The 17,471-nt window shown below is 38.6% G+C and overlaps 1 protein-coding gene across 2 annotated transcripts in view; it reads right to left on the bottom strand.

The window, feature by feature from the left end:
- The window catches only part of sox5 (SRY-box transcription factor 5), an 80,026-nt gene that overhangs the window by 58,511 nt on the left and 4,044 nt on the right, over positions 1-17,471 (bottom strand). For both annotated transcript variants that reach the window (XM_077709656.1, XM_077709657.1), the window contains exons 2-3: positions 11,291-11,489; positions 1,211-1,433 (exon numbers count right to left, since the gene is read on the bottom strand). In XM_077709656.1, coding sequence (XP_077565782.1) covers positions 1,211-1,433; positions 11,291-11,489 — 422 coding nt within the window. The remainder of the gene's footprint in view (positions 1-1,210; positions 1,434-11,290; positions 11,490-17,471) is intronic.

Genomic DNA, 17,471 nt, shown 5'->3' with positions numbered 1-17,471 from the left:
GAAACAATATGCCAGAATCTGTGAGAGAGTGTAGTAATATTCGAGGCCTTTCATAATGATTAAAGCCTTCATTAAATTTTCATCCCAACCTGCTGTTTTCTACTAATGGCCTTTGTGAGCCACACAGCCAAACAATAGCTGGCACTGAAGGATTTTTTTTATCTTGCCTTCGCTCTCATCTCAAAGCATCACTCGCCCCCTTTTTCCCCCCCTGTCTTTAGTTCTTTTCTCTCTTTTGTCCAGTCTAGGGTTTTGTCTGCGTAAGGTCTGGAGGCGCTTTTGTTGACCCTTTTTCATTTGAACTTACAACTAATAATGCTTTCGCTTGGTCTAGATTGCCACTAATGGGCTTTATGAAGATGGCGGTCCTTTTTAGATAACTTCTTAACTTTCCTATTGTACTCATCTCTTGCCTATTTTTCATTTCTCTTTGTACTACCTGCCCTGGCGTACTCGTAAAGACCATTATAGTTTTTTTTTCGTCCTCTATGCCAGTTCATGATGTCCAACCGAAGCAACCAATAGACCAAAACACGTCTGGATTACATTTTATCTCATCAAAACAACAGTTTTTGCCTCTCATTTTTTCGTTTTTTCTAAGTCTAAGTGTGCCGTTTTTTGCCACAACAGGCTTTTCTATCGACTTGGTATCAAAACAAGCAGACAGCGAGAAAAACGGACCAGCGGCAGTCTTGACTGTGTTGAAAAAAGCCCTAAAAATAAGGTTAGCACATCACAGCTTGAAATACAAGCTTGTTGATGCACCAATGGGAAAATATAGGCCAAATACGTACTGACAAAGGGAGGAAAAGACAGTTATAGTGTTTTATTTACTACATGGTAACCATTCTAGGGCGGAATGTCATGAGAATTTGTGGTGAAACATGAGTTGGAAGTTGTTTTGACAAACAAGACGCCAATAAAACATATTTATATCAGGAGACGGGCACCTGTTGGCTATCTCCTTATCACCATTATCTGTTGCATGTAGTGACTTAAGCGCCCAGTTGTCCGCTAAGGAGTAATTAGAGTTAGCCAAAGGCTAATTTTAACCCCGACTGTCAGAAGCTAAGACTTAATATCAGACACTAAGCCAGGCATGGGTAAACTACGGTCCGCGGGCCGGATGTGGCTCGCGAGAACTTTTAATCCGGCCCGCCGACGTTGTCCAAATAAGATAGAAACCAAAAAAAAAAAGGTAAAAACTGACCTTCTGGTTCATTTTTGATCAGCTCCTCCATCTTGCGTTGTTTCAGTGTGTCCACCACATCAGCCAGGCTTCCCTTGCGTCTCTCCGGGGTTCCCAAAGCGCCGGCGGCTGAACCTCCGTCGCTGTACTGCCGACCCCCCACCCCAGCTTCGTCTTTGCCCGGTGAGGTAGCATTGTGCAGGGGGTAAGGGCTAAGTGAATTCACCTTGGCACTGTCCAGATCCTAAAAAAGAGAAGAAAATGCTGAAGATTGGTCTTCATCTTACCACTGTATCATTTCCCAATGGTCTTGCTTTTGTCTCGGTACGAAAGATATTTGCAGACTTGAGCGCAAATATAGTCATTACCGTATTTTCACGACTATAAGGCGCACTTAAAAGTTTAAAATTTTCTCCAAAATAGACAGTGTGCCTTATAATCCAGTGCGCTTTATATATGGAAAAAACAGAAAACCAAAAACGAAAAACCACCACTGTCGGCTATTAAAAAAAACACAAACGCATGAACTGAAACAATATTGTTAAATATGCAGATGCCATCTTAGTTTACAACATCTTCCATCATATAGCTCCTCCCCCACTGCAAGATTTTATACAAAAAAACTCCAAAACATCAAGAATGGCTGGCTCTAGAGGTGACTGTAAAGTAGTGAGTACTTCATATCTGGAAGTCAATAGCATTTACCATATTTTCACCACTATAAGGCGCACTTAAAAGTCTTACATTTTCTCCAAAATAGACAGTGCGCCTTATAATACAGTGCGCCTTATATATGGAAAAAATGAGGGTGCGCTTTATAATGCGGTGCGCCTTATAGTCATGAAAATACGGTAGGTTCATAAATTACCTCTAAATAAGGACAATTATCTCCTAATCTTGCTCCCATTCATCCTCTCCTTTCCACCCATCCCAGCATAGCTGGATATTTTGGTACTTTAATCCATTGCCAGTTTTCCTAAGTTAGAACACACTTTTTTTCTACACTGGAATCTGCGTTTGACTGACTTGGAGTTACTTAACAGAACCCAAGACATGAAACAAAAACTGTCGGATGCACGCTACCGCTTCTTTACAAAGCTTTCCGTAGCTCAAAGCTTTGAGCGTCGTCCAATGTTACCGTACACAACTCGTAAAAAAGGCCGAGTTTTCCGCACCGTTACTTTTGTCTTGCGAGACTGTTAATGGCGCTAAGCAAAGATTTGGCATTTTGTCAAGTGGTAAATTTATGTAAGGACTCAAAATCACAAATGAGTGAACAACTGGCATGACAGCTACAAAATATCATATACAGAGCCAACGGTGGTGCTCTGTTCTTTGTGCCAGGCTGTCGCCGTGAATAACTATCCTGCTGTCTCTACTCGCCCTTAAAACTGTGTAGAAACTAAAAGCTTGCATTGATTTATAAAAACGTTAGTTTTAGGAATGGCCCGTGTGGAAAAGCCGGGGTCGGGAGGCATTACGAGAACAGCTTGAATGGTCAGTGCTGTTCAGCTTTCAATCCAATCGAGGTGGCATTTGTTTGGAAGATTGACTTAATACCTTCTCAGCCCAATTAACAGTGACACTGAGACACTCTAAATTGCCCTTAGGTATGGCCGTGAGTGCCAATGGATTGTCCCTTGTCTCCTTGTGCCCTGCGATCGGCTAAAGGGTGTCCCCTGTCTCTGACCCAGAGTCAGCTGGGATAGGCTATATAGCGTCGCTGTTTCTTTGGTCGCCGGTCAAATGTACTTAGATATTAAGCAGTACTTAGATATTAAAGAGTACTTAGATATTAAAGAGTACTTAGATATTAAAGAGTACTTAGATATTAAAGAGTACTTAGATATTAAACAGTACTTAGATATTAAACAGTACTTAGATATTAAACAGTACTTAGATGTTAAACAGTACTTAGATATTAAGCAGTACTTAGATGTTAAACAGTACTTAGATATTAAGCAGTACTTAGATATTAAACAGTACTTAGATATTAAGCAGTACTTAGATATTAAACAGTACTTAGATATTAAACTCTACAGTACTTAGATACTAAACTCTACAGTACTTAGATATTAAACTCTACAGTACCTAGATATTATACTCTACAGTACTTAGATATTAAACTCTACAGTACTTAGATATTAAACTCTACAGTACTTAGATATTAAACTCTGCAGTACTTAGATATTAAACTCTACAGTACTTAGATATTAAACTCTACATTACTTAGATATTAAACTCTACAGTACTTAGATATTAAACTCTACAGTACTTAGATATTAAACTCTACAGTACTTAGATATTAAACTCTCTCTTATATACTTAACTCTCTCTCTCTTAGATATTAAACTCTCTTTCTTAGATATTAAACTCTCTCTCTTAGATATTCAACTCTTTCTCTCTCTCTTAGATATTAATCTCTCTCCCATGAATATAATTTTGAGAGCTGGCTTCAACATTAAACTCTGTCACCATTTGACCGGCGACCAAAAGGGACCAAACGTCTGAGCACTGGCTCCAGCACCCCTCACGACCCTAATGAGGATAAAGCAGTTCCAAAAACGAGCTGAGATGAGACTGAGAAGCAGTGCACATTGTAAGAAAGCAGCCTACAGTCTTTTTAGATCTTTTTAGAGTGCCCCCCCTCTAAGTCTGGAACAACCTAGAATATATCAAATTGGCCACCTTTGGACAATTTTGGCTTCTTTCGAAATAGATGTGTTTTTGGATTAGTGCAAATTCACCTCAAACGTTCATTGAGTTTATCTCCTGGGGAGTGAAAAAATGAAAGCAAAAAATCTCCTTTATTTTGCTCGCCGGGGACTCCGGAACCAAGTTAGTGAGTCAGTCTCAGTTCTCAGCCTACAGAGGGGTCAATGGTCCACTGAGTTAATCGTTGGCTAATCCCTTCACAAGGCGGCAAACACTACCTCCAAACCTGTGGCACTTTAACTCCTCTATACATTGTTTATGCTTGTGTATGGTCACATGATGAAGAAACAATAATGATGTACGTAATGCCAATTTGGGTGGAGATCATTTTTTAAATGATTAACTCGCATACCTGGAAGGGAATATGATACTCAGATCACAGTCTACAACTAAGTCATCGAGATTAACGGCAATTACAATTGTCGTAATAACCCCTTCATATGTCAGTTTTCGCTATGGACGAGACAAGGAGGAAAAGACCGCCATTATCACTAGGAATTCCCTCCACTTGGTCGAATCCCTCGCTTAATCTCACTTCGATCTTGTCTTTTCACACTCTGAATAAGTCAGAGGTTTTAATAATTCATTCATTCTGCCGGCACTGCTGCGTATATATTGTGCTATGACATGGTTACTGTGTAACTTAATGTCCATGAATGACAGGTGGATGAGTTGATGGGAGGCTGAAGTCAGGTAGATGCTGCAAAGGTAGTAAAGCGGAATAAGTAAAGTTAAAGGATTGTATTGGTGGTGTGTTTTAAGACCTGCCCTGCATGCTGAATGATGGATATTTTTGGGGCTGGGACGTTTGGTCGCTGGTCTTTTGGTCCCTTTTGGTTGCCGGTCTTTTGGTCGGCGGTCAAATGGTGACAGTGTTTACTGTTAAAACCAGCTCTCAAAATTATATTCATGAGAGATAGTTTAATATCTAAGAAATAGAGTTTAATATGTAAGAAATAGAGTTTGATATGTAAGAAATAGAGTTTAATATCTAAGAAAGAATTTAATATCTAAGAAAGAGTTTACTATCTAAGAAATAGAGTTTAATATTTAAGAAATAGAGTTTAATATCTAAGAAATTGAGTTGAATATCTAAGAAATTGAGTTTAATATCTAAGAAAGAGTTTAATATCTAAGAAAGAGTTTAATATCTAAGAAAGAGTTTAATATCTAAGAAATAGAGCTTAATATCTAAGAAATAGAGTTTAATATCTAAGAAATAGTTTAATATCTAAGAAATAGAGTTACATATCTAAGAAATAGAGTTACACATCTAAGTACTGTTTAATATCCAAGTACTGTTTAATATCCAAGTACTGTTTAATATCCAAGTACTGTTTAATATCCAAGTACTGTTTAATATCCAAGTACTGTTTAATATCCAAGTACTGTTTAATATCCAAGTACTGTTTAATATCCAAGTACTGTTTAATATCCAAGTACTGTTTAATATCCAAGTACTGTTTAATATCTAAGTACAGCCATCAGAAACATTCCTTGAAATGCCATTGCATTTTCTTCACCCTATCCGTTCAAATTAAAGACCTTTCCTGTCTTTTTATCAAGCCCTCCCTTCCTATCTTCCTTCCATACACTCCCGTTGGACAGATTAAGCTAAATCACACTTCAAATACTCCAAATGTCCCGGTGATTACGAATTGCATCATTGCGAGCACACGCCATGCAAATGAGACCAGGCGGCAGGGTGGGGGGGTTGAGTTGGCATGGGGGGGTTTAAAGAGAGCGCGAGGTGATGTTATTAGAGGAAATGAGCGCGTTGACAGAACGACGGCGAGGAGGGAGGAATGGAGGCATCTTGAAGGCAGCGGTCACACCTGTCACATCCCATTTATCTAATCCAGCGCCTACTTAAAACAGACACACACTTTTCTATTCTTTAGAGAACGATGTGGTGCATACAAAAACAAATAAGAATGAGCAAAGTGTGCGAGAAGCAGCAAAAATGTCAGAGCTTACTCAACAAGGAAGGTCATTTCCCAAGAAATCGTCCTAGAAAGAACAATACCAAAACCTGCTTGGGTGGGATTTACGTGTATTCAACCTCGTCCTAAAGGCTACATGAATGAAGTATCTAATCCACCCTGGTGACAATTTGCATTTGAGTCAGAAAAAAAACAGAAAGAGACGTTCCAAAGTAGTGTCAGGTGCTCTTGCCGCCGTTGCGCTTTTCAACTAAACACGATTTGTCCAACTTTACCTCATCAGCATGCATTTATTCCCACGTTTGCACACTTTTTTAAACATTCCTGCCCTCAACTTTTGCCATTTTTGTTCTACACCCAGATCGCCTGCAGGTGTACGCATACCACCACCACCACTACTACCACGTATAGTATGCCGTTAGCTGGTAGTGTAGGCGGTTCTGCCTTTAGTTTGCAGATGTCAATTCTCTTCCAAAACGACTGGAACAAAGTAAAAAAAATACGCATCACTAGGCTTCAATCCCTGCCTCTGCAAGGGAACCCGAATTAAACAACTTTTGTCCTAAGATCATCTGCTTTAAAAACACTTAACTGAGCCAAAAGAGCCCCCCAACCCCCCTCCCAACACACCATACTCACACTTCTTCCCTTTGGTGCAAGGTGCATGTGTGAAGTATTTGATGCTTGGCATGTCTTGGCGGATCACGACACGGACAATGCGACAGTGGGAAGAGCTGGAAACAGCTGCTCGACTAAAATACACCCACATACGCGGGTGCAGGCACAGTTACGAGAATGTCACTGATCGCTCCTGCAGGGAGGTAAAGACTTCGCTCCACGCCAGAAGTACCAAGCTCCATGACATCCACTTGCAAGCCAAACACACACACACACACAGACTTATATACACACACACACTTGAAGCAAATCCCTTCACGTGCCATGTCTAAACACAGAGACTTTCCAGTTTTTTTTTTTGACTCAGAGGTCCTCAAATTCAAATCGGGATGTGCTCTGACAAATTTTATTTCGTTCATGTGTAATTTAGGGAAAGCTGATTCCATTTGGATTACTTTTTGTTTGAGCTGTAATGTGAACACGGTGCTCAGATGTTTGGTCGTGGTATATTTGGTCGCAGGTCTTTTGGTCGCCGGTCAAATCTCAAAATTATATGCATGAGAGAGAGTTTAATATCTAAGTACTTTTTAATATCTAAGTACTGTTGTAAACAATAGATATTTCGATATTAAACTCTCTCATGAATATAATTTTGAGAGCTGGTTTCAAAAGTACTTAGATATTAAACAGTACTTAGATATTAAACAGTACTTAGATATTAAACAGTCCTTATATATTATACAGTCCTTAGATATTAAACAATACTTAGATATTAAACAGTACTTAGATATTATACTCTCTCTCTCTTAGATATTAAACTCCCTTTCTTAGATATTAAACTCTCTCTCATGAATATAATTTTGAGAGCTTGTTTCAACAGTACTTAGATATTAAACAGTACTTGGATATTAAACAGTACTTAGAAATTAAGCAGTACTTATATATTAAACTTCTCTCTTAGATATTAAACAGTACTTAGATATTAAACTTCTCTCTTAGATATTAAACAGTACTTAGATATTAAACAGTACTTAGATATTAAACAGTACTTAAAAATTCAACATATCTTATATATTAAACTTCTCTCTTAGATATTAAACAGTACTTAGATATTAAACTCTCTCTCTCTTAGATATTAAACTCTCTCTCATGATTATAATTTTGAGACCTAGTTTCAACAGTAAACTCTCTGTCACTAAAAGACCGGCGACCAAACGTCCAGTCACGTGTGAACACAATTTCTAATCCAAGTTTCAGGCATCTACATATTCCAAAATATCACTGATACATGTGAACAACGCTGGCATGCGAGCAAGCTAAGCAGTGTTTGGTGTTAAATCATTACACGCAACACCAGGATAAAGTCGCACCCTTAAAAAAAACAACCCTGATGAAATATGTTTCATAATTTGGGTGTGTGTTAGCAAAACAATTAGTGCTTTCCCATTAGCACATTTCCCAGACAGGATGCTTTTCTCTCCCTCATTTGCATGCTTTTTCTTTTCTTTTTTTATTTCCTGCTGCAAAAATATGCATAACGCTAACATAGAATAAAAAATCTTGCTCACCCACCCCTGATTGAACTGCGTTTTAGCACTCTGGGAACTTGACTTGCAATAAAACAACCTTTTAGCCAGATTACAATCATTGGGACACTATCATAAACAGCATTTTTTTCTCACCCAGACCTTTCATTAAGAGTGAAATGCTGTTAAGTGAAGTATATTTACAGGATACACATATGTGTATTAGGTAGGTGAAACTACTGCGAAGGAATGAAGAGGTCAGCCAAGCATTTCCGTAAAGCCCCCCACGTTAATTCATCATGACAAGATAAAGCTGTAATTCCCCCCGCCTGCCTCATCTTTTCTGCCGACCCCCCGCCGTCTCACTTCCAAGTCAAGTGTTTCCATATTGTTTTCTTCCTATTGTCCTGAAAGGGACAGTGAAGCCCCCACTCTCTCTTTGGCCCTCCACCCACTCTAGTCGTAAAGCTCTATGTTTAATTCGCACAGAGGGATGAAGGCTAAAAAAAAAATGGGTCCGATTCAAGCTATATTATTGGCTGGGAAGTTGTAATGCGCTCAGGTAAAGTTACTTGATTAAAATGTACACTATTTTTTTTAAATTGGGTAATAGAAATATGTATTATCCTAGGGGTGGGTAAACTTTTCAGCCCGGGGGCCATATTGACTTTAAAAATTTGACAGATGGGGCGGGGTCAGAACAAGATATGATACAGATAAAAAAGTGCATCCGTTAATAGTACATATGAAACATAAAGAGAAAAAAAGGACTAAAGTATTAACATACTCATGACTCATCATTAAAGTAAAAAGTATAAAGTACTACAAAGTAAAGTAAAAAGGAATGTATTAAGAAATATTAAAATGTGTTTAAAAAAAGATAGAATGGCTGTAAAATACGAAAAATAAATAAGAGTGGACAGAGCTACTGCCATTGGCCTCCATGTGACGGCGCCATCTTGGGAAAAAAATATATAATATATATAAAATTAAAAAGACTATTTGGACAACGTCGGCACGCCGAATTAAAAGGCCTAGCGGGCCGGATGTGGCCCACGGGCCTTAGTTTGCCCATATGTCTGTATTACCCTGTACAAGTTGTGTTCTTGTGAGCCTCAGTCAATCATATAATGTGAATAGTTTGATACGCATTTTCCTCCTAAGAGTTTTGTGTATTTACACCGATATGACTACACTATACTCTTGTATTTCTGCTATAACAGATCAAAATAGAAAATAATTCAAATATTGCAATAGTAGCACTTCATCAATGCAAATTTTCAGCAATAATTTGCTTTAGCAACATGACAGCCTGAAGAATTTTATCATTTTGCAGAAAAGTACTAGTGTTCTTCTAAGAATAACCTGTTTTAGAACCATCATAGTAGTATTTATCTTCACTTTTGGTCCTGAGCCCAAAATGTAAGGACTTTGGTTTATAGTCAGTGTTCAACTGGGAGTGGCCCTTTGCCTAATCAGCTAGTTAATTACAATTTGCTCTCTATCATAGCTGCTAAACTCATTTGGATTGTTTTATAGCTGGCAGGTATGAGTGAAGTAAGGTGGGGTGTTTTTATTGGCATGGACACGCAGTACTACAACGTTACAGCTTTAAGTAGATGCGCAAACACATCTTAAATGTGTTCCACATAGATTGTCCAGTCTTAATGTCCATGGCAAATTAGTTGTATATCATTGTATATGTGTACAAGAATAAATATTTACTTTGCAGATATGTTTGTCATGCGAAGTCCACAAAAAAGATGAGTAGTTGTGACGTAAAAAGCCATCGGAAATATGTTATTTCGTGTTTTTCCTTCTCGGTAAAGAAAACAAACCAGTTTTACCTTAAATTGGGAATTTTGGTAAAAGTCTGATGTGATTTTTCTAGTGAAAAAGTTTTTGTGGTTTAAAAGACATATTTTGGACTATAAGTCGCACCTGAGTATAAGTCGCACTCAAAAATGAATACTTAATGAAAGAGAAAAAAACATATATATATATTTAAGTTATACTGTATGTAGTATAAGATGTATTTTTTTGGGTGGAAGTTTCTTCAATTTGAAATCAAGAACCAAAAATACATTTAATTTAATGTAATTCTTTAATTTGAATAAAATCAACGGGAAAATAGGGAACTAGAGACAAAATAAACACCGGCAGACCCATCTTTTTTTTTTCCAAGTGTGTTTTATAGTCCAACAAATACCATCCTAAATTATTCACCTTTACTTACAACACTATTTTTTTGTATAATTTTTTACTTACAGATGACCTTCAAAACTCATTCTGTCCAAACTGCTGAATGGAATGTACAATACAAGAATGTCAACGTTTTTAAGAAGCATTGTGAAGTTTTCTACATGAAACTCCATCTCTGCCAGGTAAGACAAAAAACTAAACAACCCCTAATAATTTCAATCAACATATTTTCATGATTGAACATACAAATGTGATGACTTGCCTTGTTGTTTCATGCTAATATTGAATGACTCACACACAGTGAGCCATGACACTGTATAAAAACCCCAATGCAAACATCCACTATACATTTGCCCAATGTCACACACACTCAACCTGCTTGCTGTGAATCATTGCGTTGGCTCATGTTTCGCAGTCACGCAACTCCGCATCAGATGGGCTCAGGGCGACGGCTGGTATCGCGCAAAAAAAGTCTGTGTGGTGTCAAACGGTAGCATTGGACCTTCTTTTGTCACATTAAGAATAGTCTGATAGAAAATTGCAGACAGACACCGCAAATTTGTCTTCTGGCCTTCTGCATTTCAAGTCAATTCAGGGAAAAATACGGCCCGCGAGCCAAATCTGGCCCGCTTGGCATTTTAATCCGACCTGCCGACGTTGTCCAAATAATGTTTTTATTTGTATTTTTTTTTCAAGATGGCGCCGTCTTGCGGAAGCCAGTGGCAGTAGCTCTGTCCACTCTTATGTTTTTTTCGTGTTTTACAGCCCCTCTATCTTTTATTAAATGACATTTTAATATTTCTTAATACATTCCTTTTTACTTTACTTTGTAGTACTTTATACTTTTTACTTTAATGATAAGTGATGAGTATGTTAATACTTTAGTCCTTTTCTTCTGTTTATGTTTCATATGTACTGTTAACGGATGCACTTTTTTACATATATCGAATCTTCTGCTGACCCATCTGTCAAATTTTCAAAGTTAATGTGCCCCCCCGGCCCTAAAAGTTTGCCCACCCTTTGATTTAGACCCTCAGTTACAAACTTAGACATCAGACATTTATGGAATGAGCGCTGTATCACTTAAAAGTTCTTACCATGTTGTTGGGAGGGCTGTCCAAGCTCCGAAAAGGGGGCGAGCGTGGGGACACCTTGTTACAGTAGGGGGCCAACGGGAGGTGGATCACACCACCCAGTCCCTCACTCTCCTCATCCTCCACTCGCTGTCTGCTGGTTGCTATGGTTACCTCTCCATCTGTCCCCCCATATGGAGAAGCTGGTCGCTTGGAAGACATCCTGGGAGCCAAAAAAAACAAGGAGAAGGAAGGTAGAAAACAAGGAATAAGAGGGTTATTTGAGGTTTTGGCAACATCGATATTAAAGGATAGGAGAAGAGACCAGGTGTTCTATTGTCTTCCATTGAACCAATTGCGCACTACTCTCGTCTTCTCTGCGCAGCAGCAATCATATGGCGCACAGTAAATAAAATCCAAACTTTTTTTTACTCCTTTCCCCATGATGGCGCCGTTTACGCGGCAGCCAGTGACAGTAGCTCTGTCCACTCTTATGTTTTTTAGTGTTTTACAGCATGTTTTACATGAAAAATTAGAGGGAACATTGACATGCACCTGCTTATGGCAGTTGTGATACTGGCGAGCAATGATGATGTCACTCACACTGGTACTCTGTGCGCTTAGGGACGTTGTCTTTCTGCCCAGACCAACGAAAAATTAGAGGGAACTGAATTTTTTAGAAAGACCCTAGGACAAATAAAAGCACCGAGAAACAACACCATGTTTTGGAAAAACCTTCACCACTATACAACGGGTTACAGTCAAGACTTTGTTCATACCAGGAATTTTTCAGGTTGACATCAATGCTTTACGTAGTTAGACTTAAATAAAAAAAAGTCAACTAATTCCAGTTCCCCCAAAACAAAGAAAAAAACAGACATAAAGATTTAAGCACTTCTAGAAATCCCATGCCTTCATTTAAGTGACGAAACAATAACCCCTTCAGCTCTTTGGCAGACCTTCAAACCTACTCTCATCTCTTCCAACATGTTTCCGTCGGTTACCATTCAACGTTCACGTCTCTAAAAAATATAGCCCATTACTGTAAATGAAGCCCGCTTGCACTAGCATTGTGTAGGAAAATCACCATCCTTTAACAATGGGCTTTAGCAGACAAGAGTACGACTGAGAAGAAAATAATGGACACTGAGAGAGAGAGAACAGTACGAACACTGACAATAATATGTTTCTGAAAACCTCTGGACAATAGTGGGGGGGGGGGACTGAAGGAAAATGGCTAGCTACACAAGAGCCCCGCTGTGTCAATTTGTTACCATGGCTTTGTTCCCTTGAAAAGAAGCAAAAGGATATAAAGCCACATCTATTAGGTGAACTCTGTCTCTCGTAAGGTAAATTTGCCTCGACGTACTTCAACTGAATAGGGATGCAGCGACTATGCAGTAATAATAGAATTTAATGTGGTTCTCAGCGTCGGCTGAGTGCTTTCAGATGCACTTGTAAGCCTTGAAGCCAACGCGACTATGACCCTAGGTAATAGGCAGCTAAGGGGCTGTCACCCACAGGCAACGTTTGGTGAAGATGGAGGGGGTTCATGTGCGTATAAATCCGTGCGCTCGTTTATGAGTGAGCAACAGGTATCTGAGTTTTTATATCTTTTAGCTACCGCTGATTTCTACCGCCAAATTTTTTCTTCTCTCTACAGTAGTACTCTACTCCGCTAAACTGATTACCCTCTATTGGATTTCTTTTGGACCGCCGATCTGGCATGGCTCCGAGAAGCAGCCCTCTGCTACTAATTCATTGCTTATTTGCTTTATGACAGCCAAAGTCAAGCAATCTCCAGTACTATGGTTGGAGCAATGCTAGCGGATTGGCTTTTTATTTTTATCGTTTAAGACAAGGGGGTGGGGAAAGTTTTAGGGTCGGGGTGGGCTACATTGACTTTAAAAATTTGACAGATGGTGTTGGTCAGGATAAGATAGGATACATGTAAAAAAGTGCATCCGTTAATAGTACATATGAAACATGAAGAGAAAAAAAGGACTAAAGTATTAACATACTCATCACTCATCATTAAAGTAAAAAGTGTGAAGTACAAAGTCAAGTAAAAAGTACGAAGTAAAGTCAAAACTATAAAGTACAAAGTAAAGTCAAAAAGTATCAGGTACAAAGTAAATTCAAAAAGTGTAAAGTACAAAGTAAATTCAAAAAGTGTAAAGTACAAAGTAAAGTAAAAAGTATAAAGTACAGTTTAAAATATTAAAATGTCATTTAAAATGAGATGGCTGTAAAACACAAAAAAATAAATAAGAGTGGACAGATCTACTGCCACTGGCTTCCACATAACGGCGCCATCTTGGGGGAAAAAAAAATATTTGGACAACGTCGGTGGGCCGGATTAAAACGCCTAATGGGCCCGTATGTGGCCCGCAGGCCGTAGTTTGCCCATGTCTGATTTAAGATGTCATCTATGTTAACAAATTCCAAGAATTTTATTTTATTTTTGTGCACTGTAATGTAGGAATCAACGGGATTCTTGACTTGAAATTCAATCAAACCATTTACAAAAAGCAAATTAGACTAATAAGAAAAAAACGTATACATCGAGCTTCACCCAAATGCGAAGTCCACCACATTTTCTTCTACCTCTACTATTACATTATCCCCCACCTGTTGCTCCCCTCTCCAAAATGCGCCTTCATGTGAACTGAGCTTTCCTTAAATGTCATTTCATGACATTTTTGAATCCTGCAGTGCGGAAAATGTTACATCAACAAAGCCGTCGTCTGTACGTGCAACAATACAACTCTGCATGACCGATTGTACTCCACCACCACCACCACCGCCGCCATACATTTCCTTATCAACACTCATAATTCACCTTTGTGGCTCTTACTCAGCATAAAGTCCCATAAAAAGGACAATCGACAAATTAGGTAGATGCCAAAAAGACTGAAGATACGATTGTTGACATTTCCAGAGTCATTTAAAGATAACGATAGTATAGATGAATCCTCACACAAGATCCAAAGTACTACGGTGACCAACCCAGCTGTGTACACATGCTAAAATACATACATGCATACAACAGAGGCCCCAAACACTGCAGGTCTGTCTTCATCTTTTGCCTATTTACTTTACCTCCTCTCACTCCTCTTGCACACTGAGGCCTTTTGTTTAACACACACACACACATTGACACACACACACGTCTCCTTGTGTGTCTCGCGCACACCTCCGCTTAATCACAACCCTATGTATACACATGCGCACAGTCGGGGTCACCTTTGAATCACCTCACACACGCTCCACCAAAAGAAAATATGTTTTTTTTTTTTTTAGGAAGCACAGTAGCGACATTGATCATATTTTAGACAAGGGTGCGTTATAAAAACATGTTTTATTATGACTTTTTTACCGCTTTCTAAATTTGCAAGTACTTCCTTAGAGGGGATGCAGTTCATAGACTCTTTAGATATAAAATTATTCCCTTATTTCGCCGCTTAACAGCTTTGAAGTGGTATTACTTCACAATTGGATATGCCGAGAGTGCAGGTTATGGCGACGACTTTGTTTAAAACCGTGTCGGAAAACGACAAATAAGATGATAGTCCCCCCATCCTCCATGGGACCCCTCTCTTTTCTCTTCTTTTTTACTAATAACATAAGTCGGTAGTGTGTTTCGGGTCATAATTTCTGCATAAAACATGTTAAAGTGATATTTTTGAAGCTACACAATTGACTGATAAGTGATTGGAAATGACATTGTTGTTCAAAAGTTAAGGGAAAATCACACATTTAGTTATTTAAAAAGAAAAATAGGACAATTTCTTCCTTTTTAGATTGGATTGGATAACTTTATTTATCCCGTATTCGGGGAATTTGGTTGTTAAGATAGTAAGAGGGTGAGGATGCAGAAATAGGAAAGGCATTTTAGACATAAATAGAAAGTTAAAAAGTAAGTTAATAAATAAATACATGAATAAATATATAAATGAATAAGCGTGTTCCTGAAATATCTAATTATATATATTATATACATGCACATACATATATAAGTACATATATACATACACATAGATGTACATACATGCATACACTAAGTACTAACACAGCCATTTTTTCGTTTCTAAATAAATACACTGATTTCTACATCACATCAAACTTTTCAACATTACCATACATTTCATAAACCACAAAATACATAAATATTAACAACTATATTAAATATATTACCGATCTCAAGCACGGCCCCTATAACACACACACACACACACACACAAACCCACGGACATTCAAAAAGTTTGACACTCATTTAAAAAAAATGTCCTTATCGGACCAAAAAAAAATTGCTTTTCCATCAAAAGTACGGATAATACTCCTCTCACACCCAATATATTTTGGCCTGTATTTCTTTATATATATAAATTATGACTCAGGTACTTTACAACGGATTTATTTAACTTTTTGTAGTGAATGATTGATAAGGACGACAACTAAAAATGTATTTCTAACTCTAAAAATCAAAACCCAATTGTCTAATCGGTTGTTTTTCTTCTTCTGTTACACAAACTCGTGTAGAACACACACACACACACATACACACACACACACTCACACACACACACGGTGACAGCACTAAGCTGAGATTAGAGCGCCACTTCCCCCTTGGCTTTTTGATGATTAGCGGCTCCTCCGTTAAGTCGCTCTCATATCACATATGTCCACTGCTGCTAAGTCAGTAATCGGGACGAGGACGCGCGTCCATTAACCGCACGCGTAATCGCCGTGGACGACGACGGCGGCGGTGGCGGTGGTGGGTTAACCGTCTCCAGGCCGGTTAGGCGATTGCCCTGTAATCAACGCAACCGGCTCGCCGCTGGCACGTCACGCCGTGGTGAGGCTTACGCATGTGTGTTTAAATACATGCGGGCGGCTTATGAACACACAAGCGGGGTTGCGGCGAGGCCAAGGGAACAAACCCCACCTTGATGTTTTTCAATTTTGACTCACATCTATGAATAAAAATAGGGAAAAGAAAGGTAAACTGCTTGACACATAGCCCCCTTTCCCCTCACTCACACACTGGCAGCTCACAAACTATGGCCCGTGGGCCACATACGGGCCCGTTAGGCTTTTTAATCTGGCCTGCCGATGTCCAATTTTTTTGTTTCCCCAAGATGGCGGCGTCACGCGGAAGCAAGTGGCAGTAGCTCTGTCCACTTTTATTTGTTTTTCGTGTTTTAGAGCCCCTCTATCTTTTTTAAATGACATTTTAATATTTCTTAATACATTTTACTTGACCTTGTACTTTATACTTTTTACTTTAATGATGAGTGATGAGTATGTTAATACCTAAGTCCTCCTTTCAGTTTATCTTTCATATGTACTGTTAACGGATGCACTTTTTTATTTGTATCATATCTTGTTATATCTTTTTTTTAAATGACATTTTAATATATCTTAATACATTCCTTTTTACTTTGTACTTTATACTTTTTACTTTAATAATGAGTGATGACTATGTCAATACTTTGGTCCTTTTTTTCTCTTTATGTTTCATATGTACTATTAACGGATGCACTTTTTTACATGTATCATATCTTGCTCTTACCCGACCCATCTCTCAAATTTTTAAAGTCAATACAGCCTCCACCCCTCCAAAAAAAGCTCCAAACTGCAAATCAAAATCCTTCATGGTATTTTTTCTGACACCTCAGGCGAGAATATGAGCAAATATACCCCCCTACTTCCACTCTTTATCCGACTACTATGTCTCCATCTCCTTGTCAAGCCTCCCTAAGCTCAACCCTGTTTCCTCTCTCTGAAACCCTGGTGTTGTCTTACTTAAACACCCCCCAAAACCCCCCATTTACCCCCATGTACAATCAGCTGTTTTATAAAAAGGTCACTCTGCCCCATAAGGAAATTCTCTAATACTTTTAAAGAATACTTGGACGTCCGTACTAGCCTCAATCAAACTATTTTTAACCATAACATTTTTGCGCTCTTAGCCATACTTGTGGATTTCCCCCTGATGACAACTTAAAGCAAAATGGACCCTCACACACACACACAAAGCATCCAGTGTTTAAAAAGTAATAGGCCACAAAAAGGCGTGTACAAGAAACCCATAAGAAACTTTCATTAGTGTTCAAAAATATAGGCGAGCACGCTGTAAAACGTAGCAAAAAAACGGACATTGTCGCATCACTTTAAAAGGCCAGACAGCGCGTGGGAAAAT

The sequence above is a fragment of the Stigmatopora nigra genome, chromosome 23 (genome assembly GCF_051989575.1).
Source record: "Stigmatopora nigra isolate UIUO_SnigA chromosome 23, RoL_Snig_1.1, whole genome shotgun sequence".
NCBI lineage: Eukaryota > Metazoa > Chordata > Actinopteri > Syngnathiformes > Syngnathidae > Stigmatopora > Stigmatopora nigra.
This window is presented reverse-complemented; position numbering and strand designations above follow the sequence as displayed.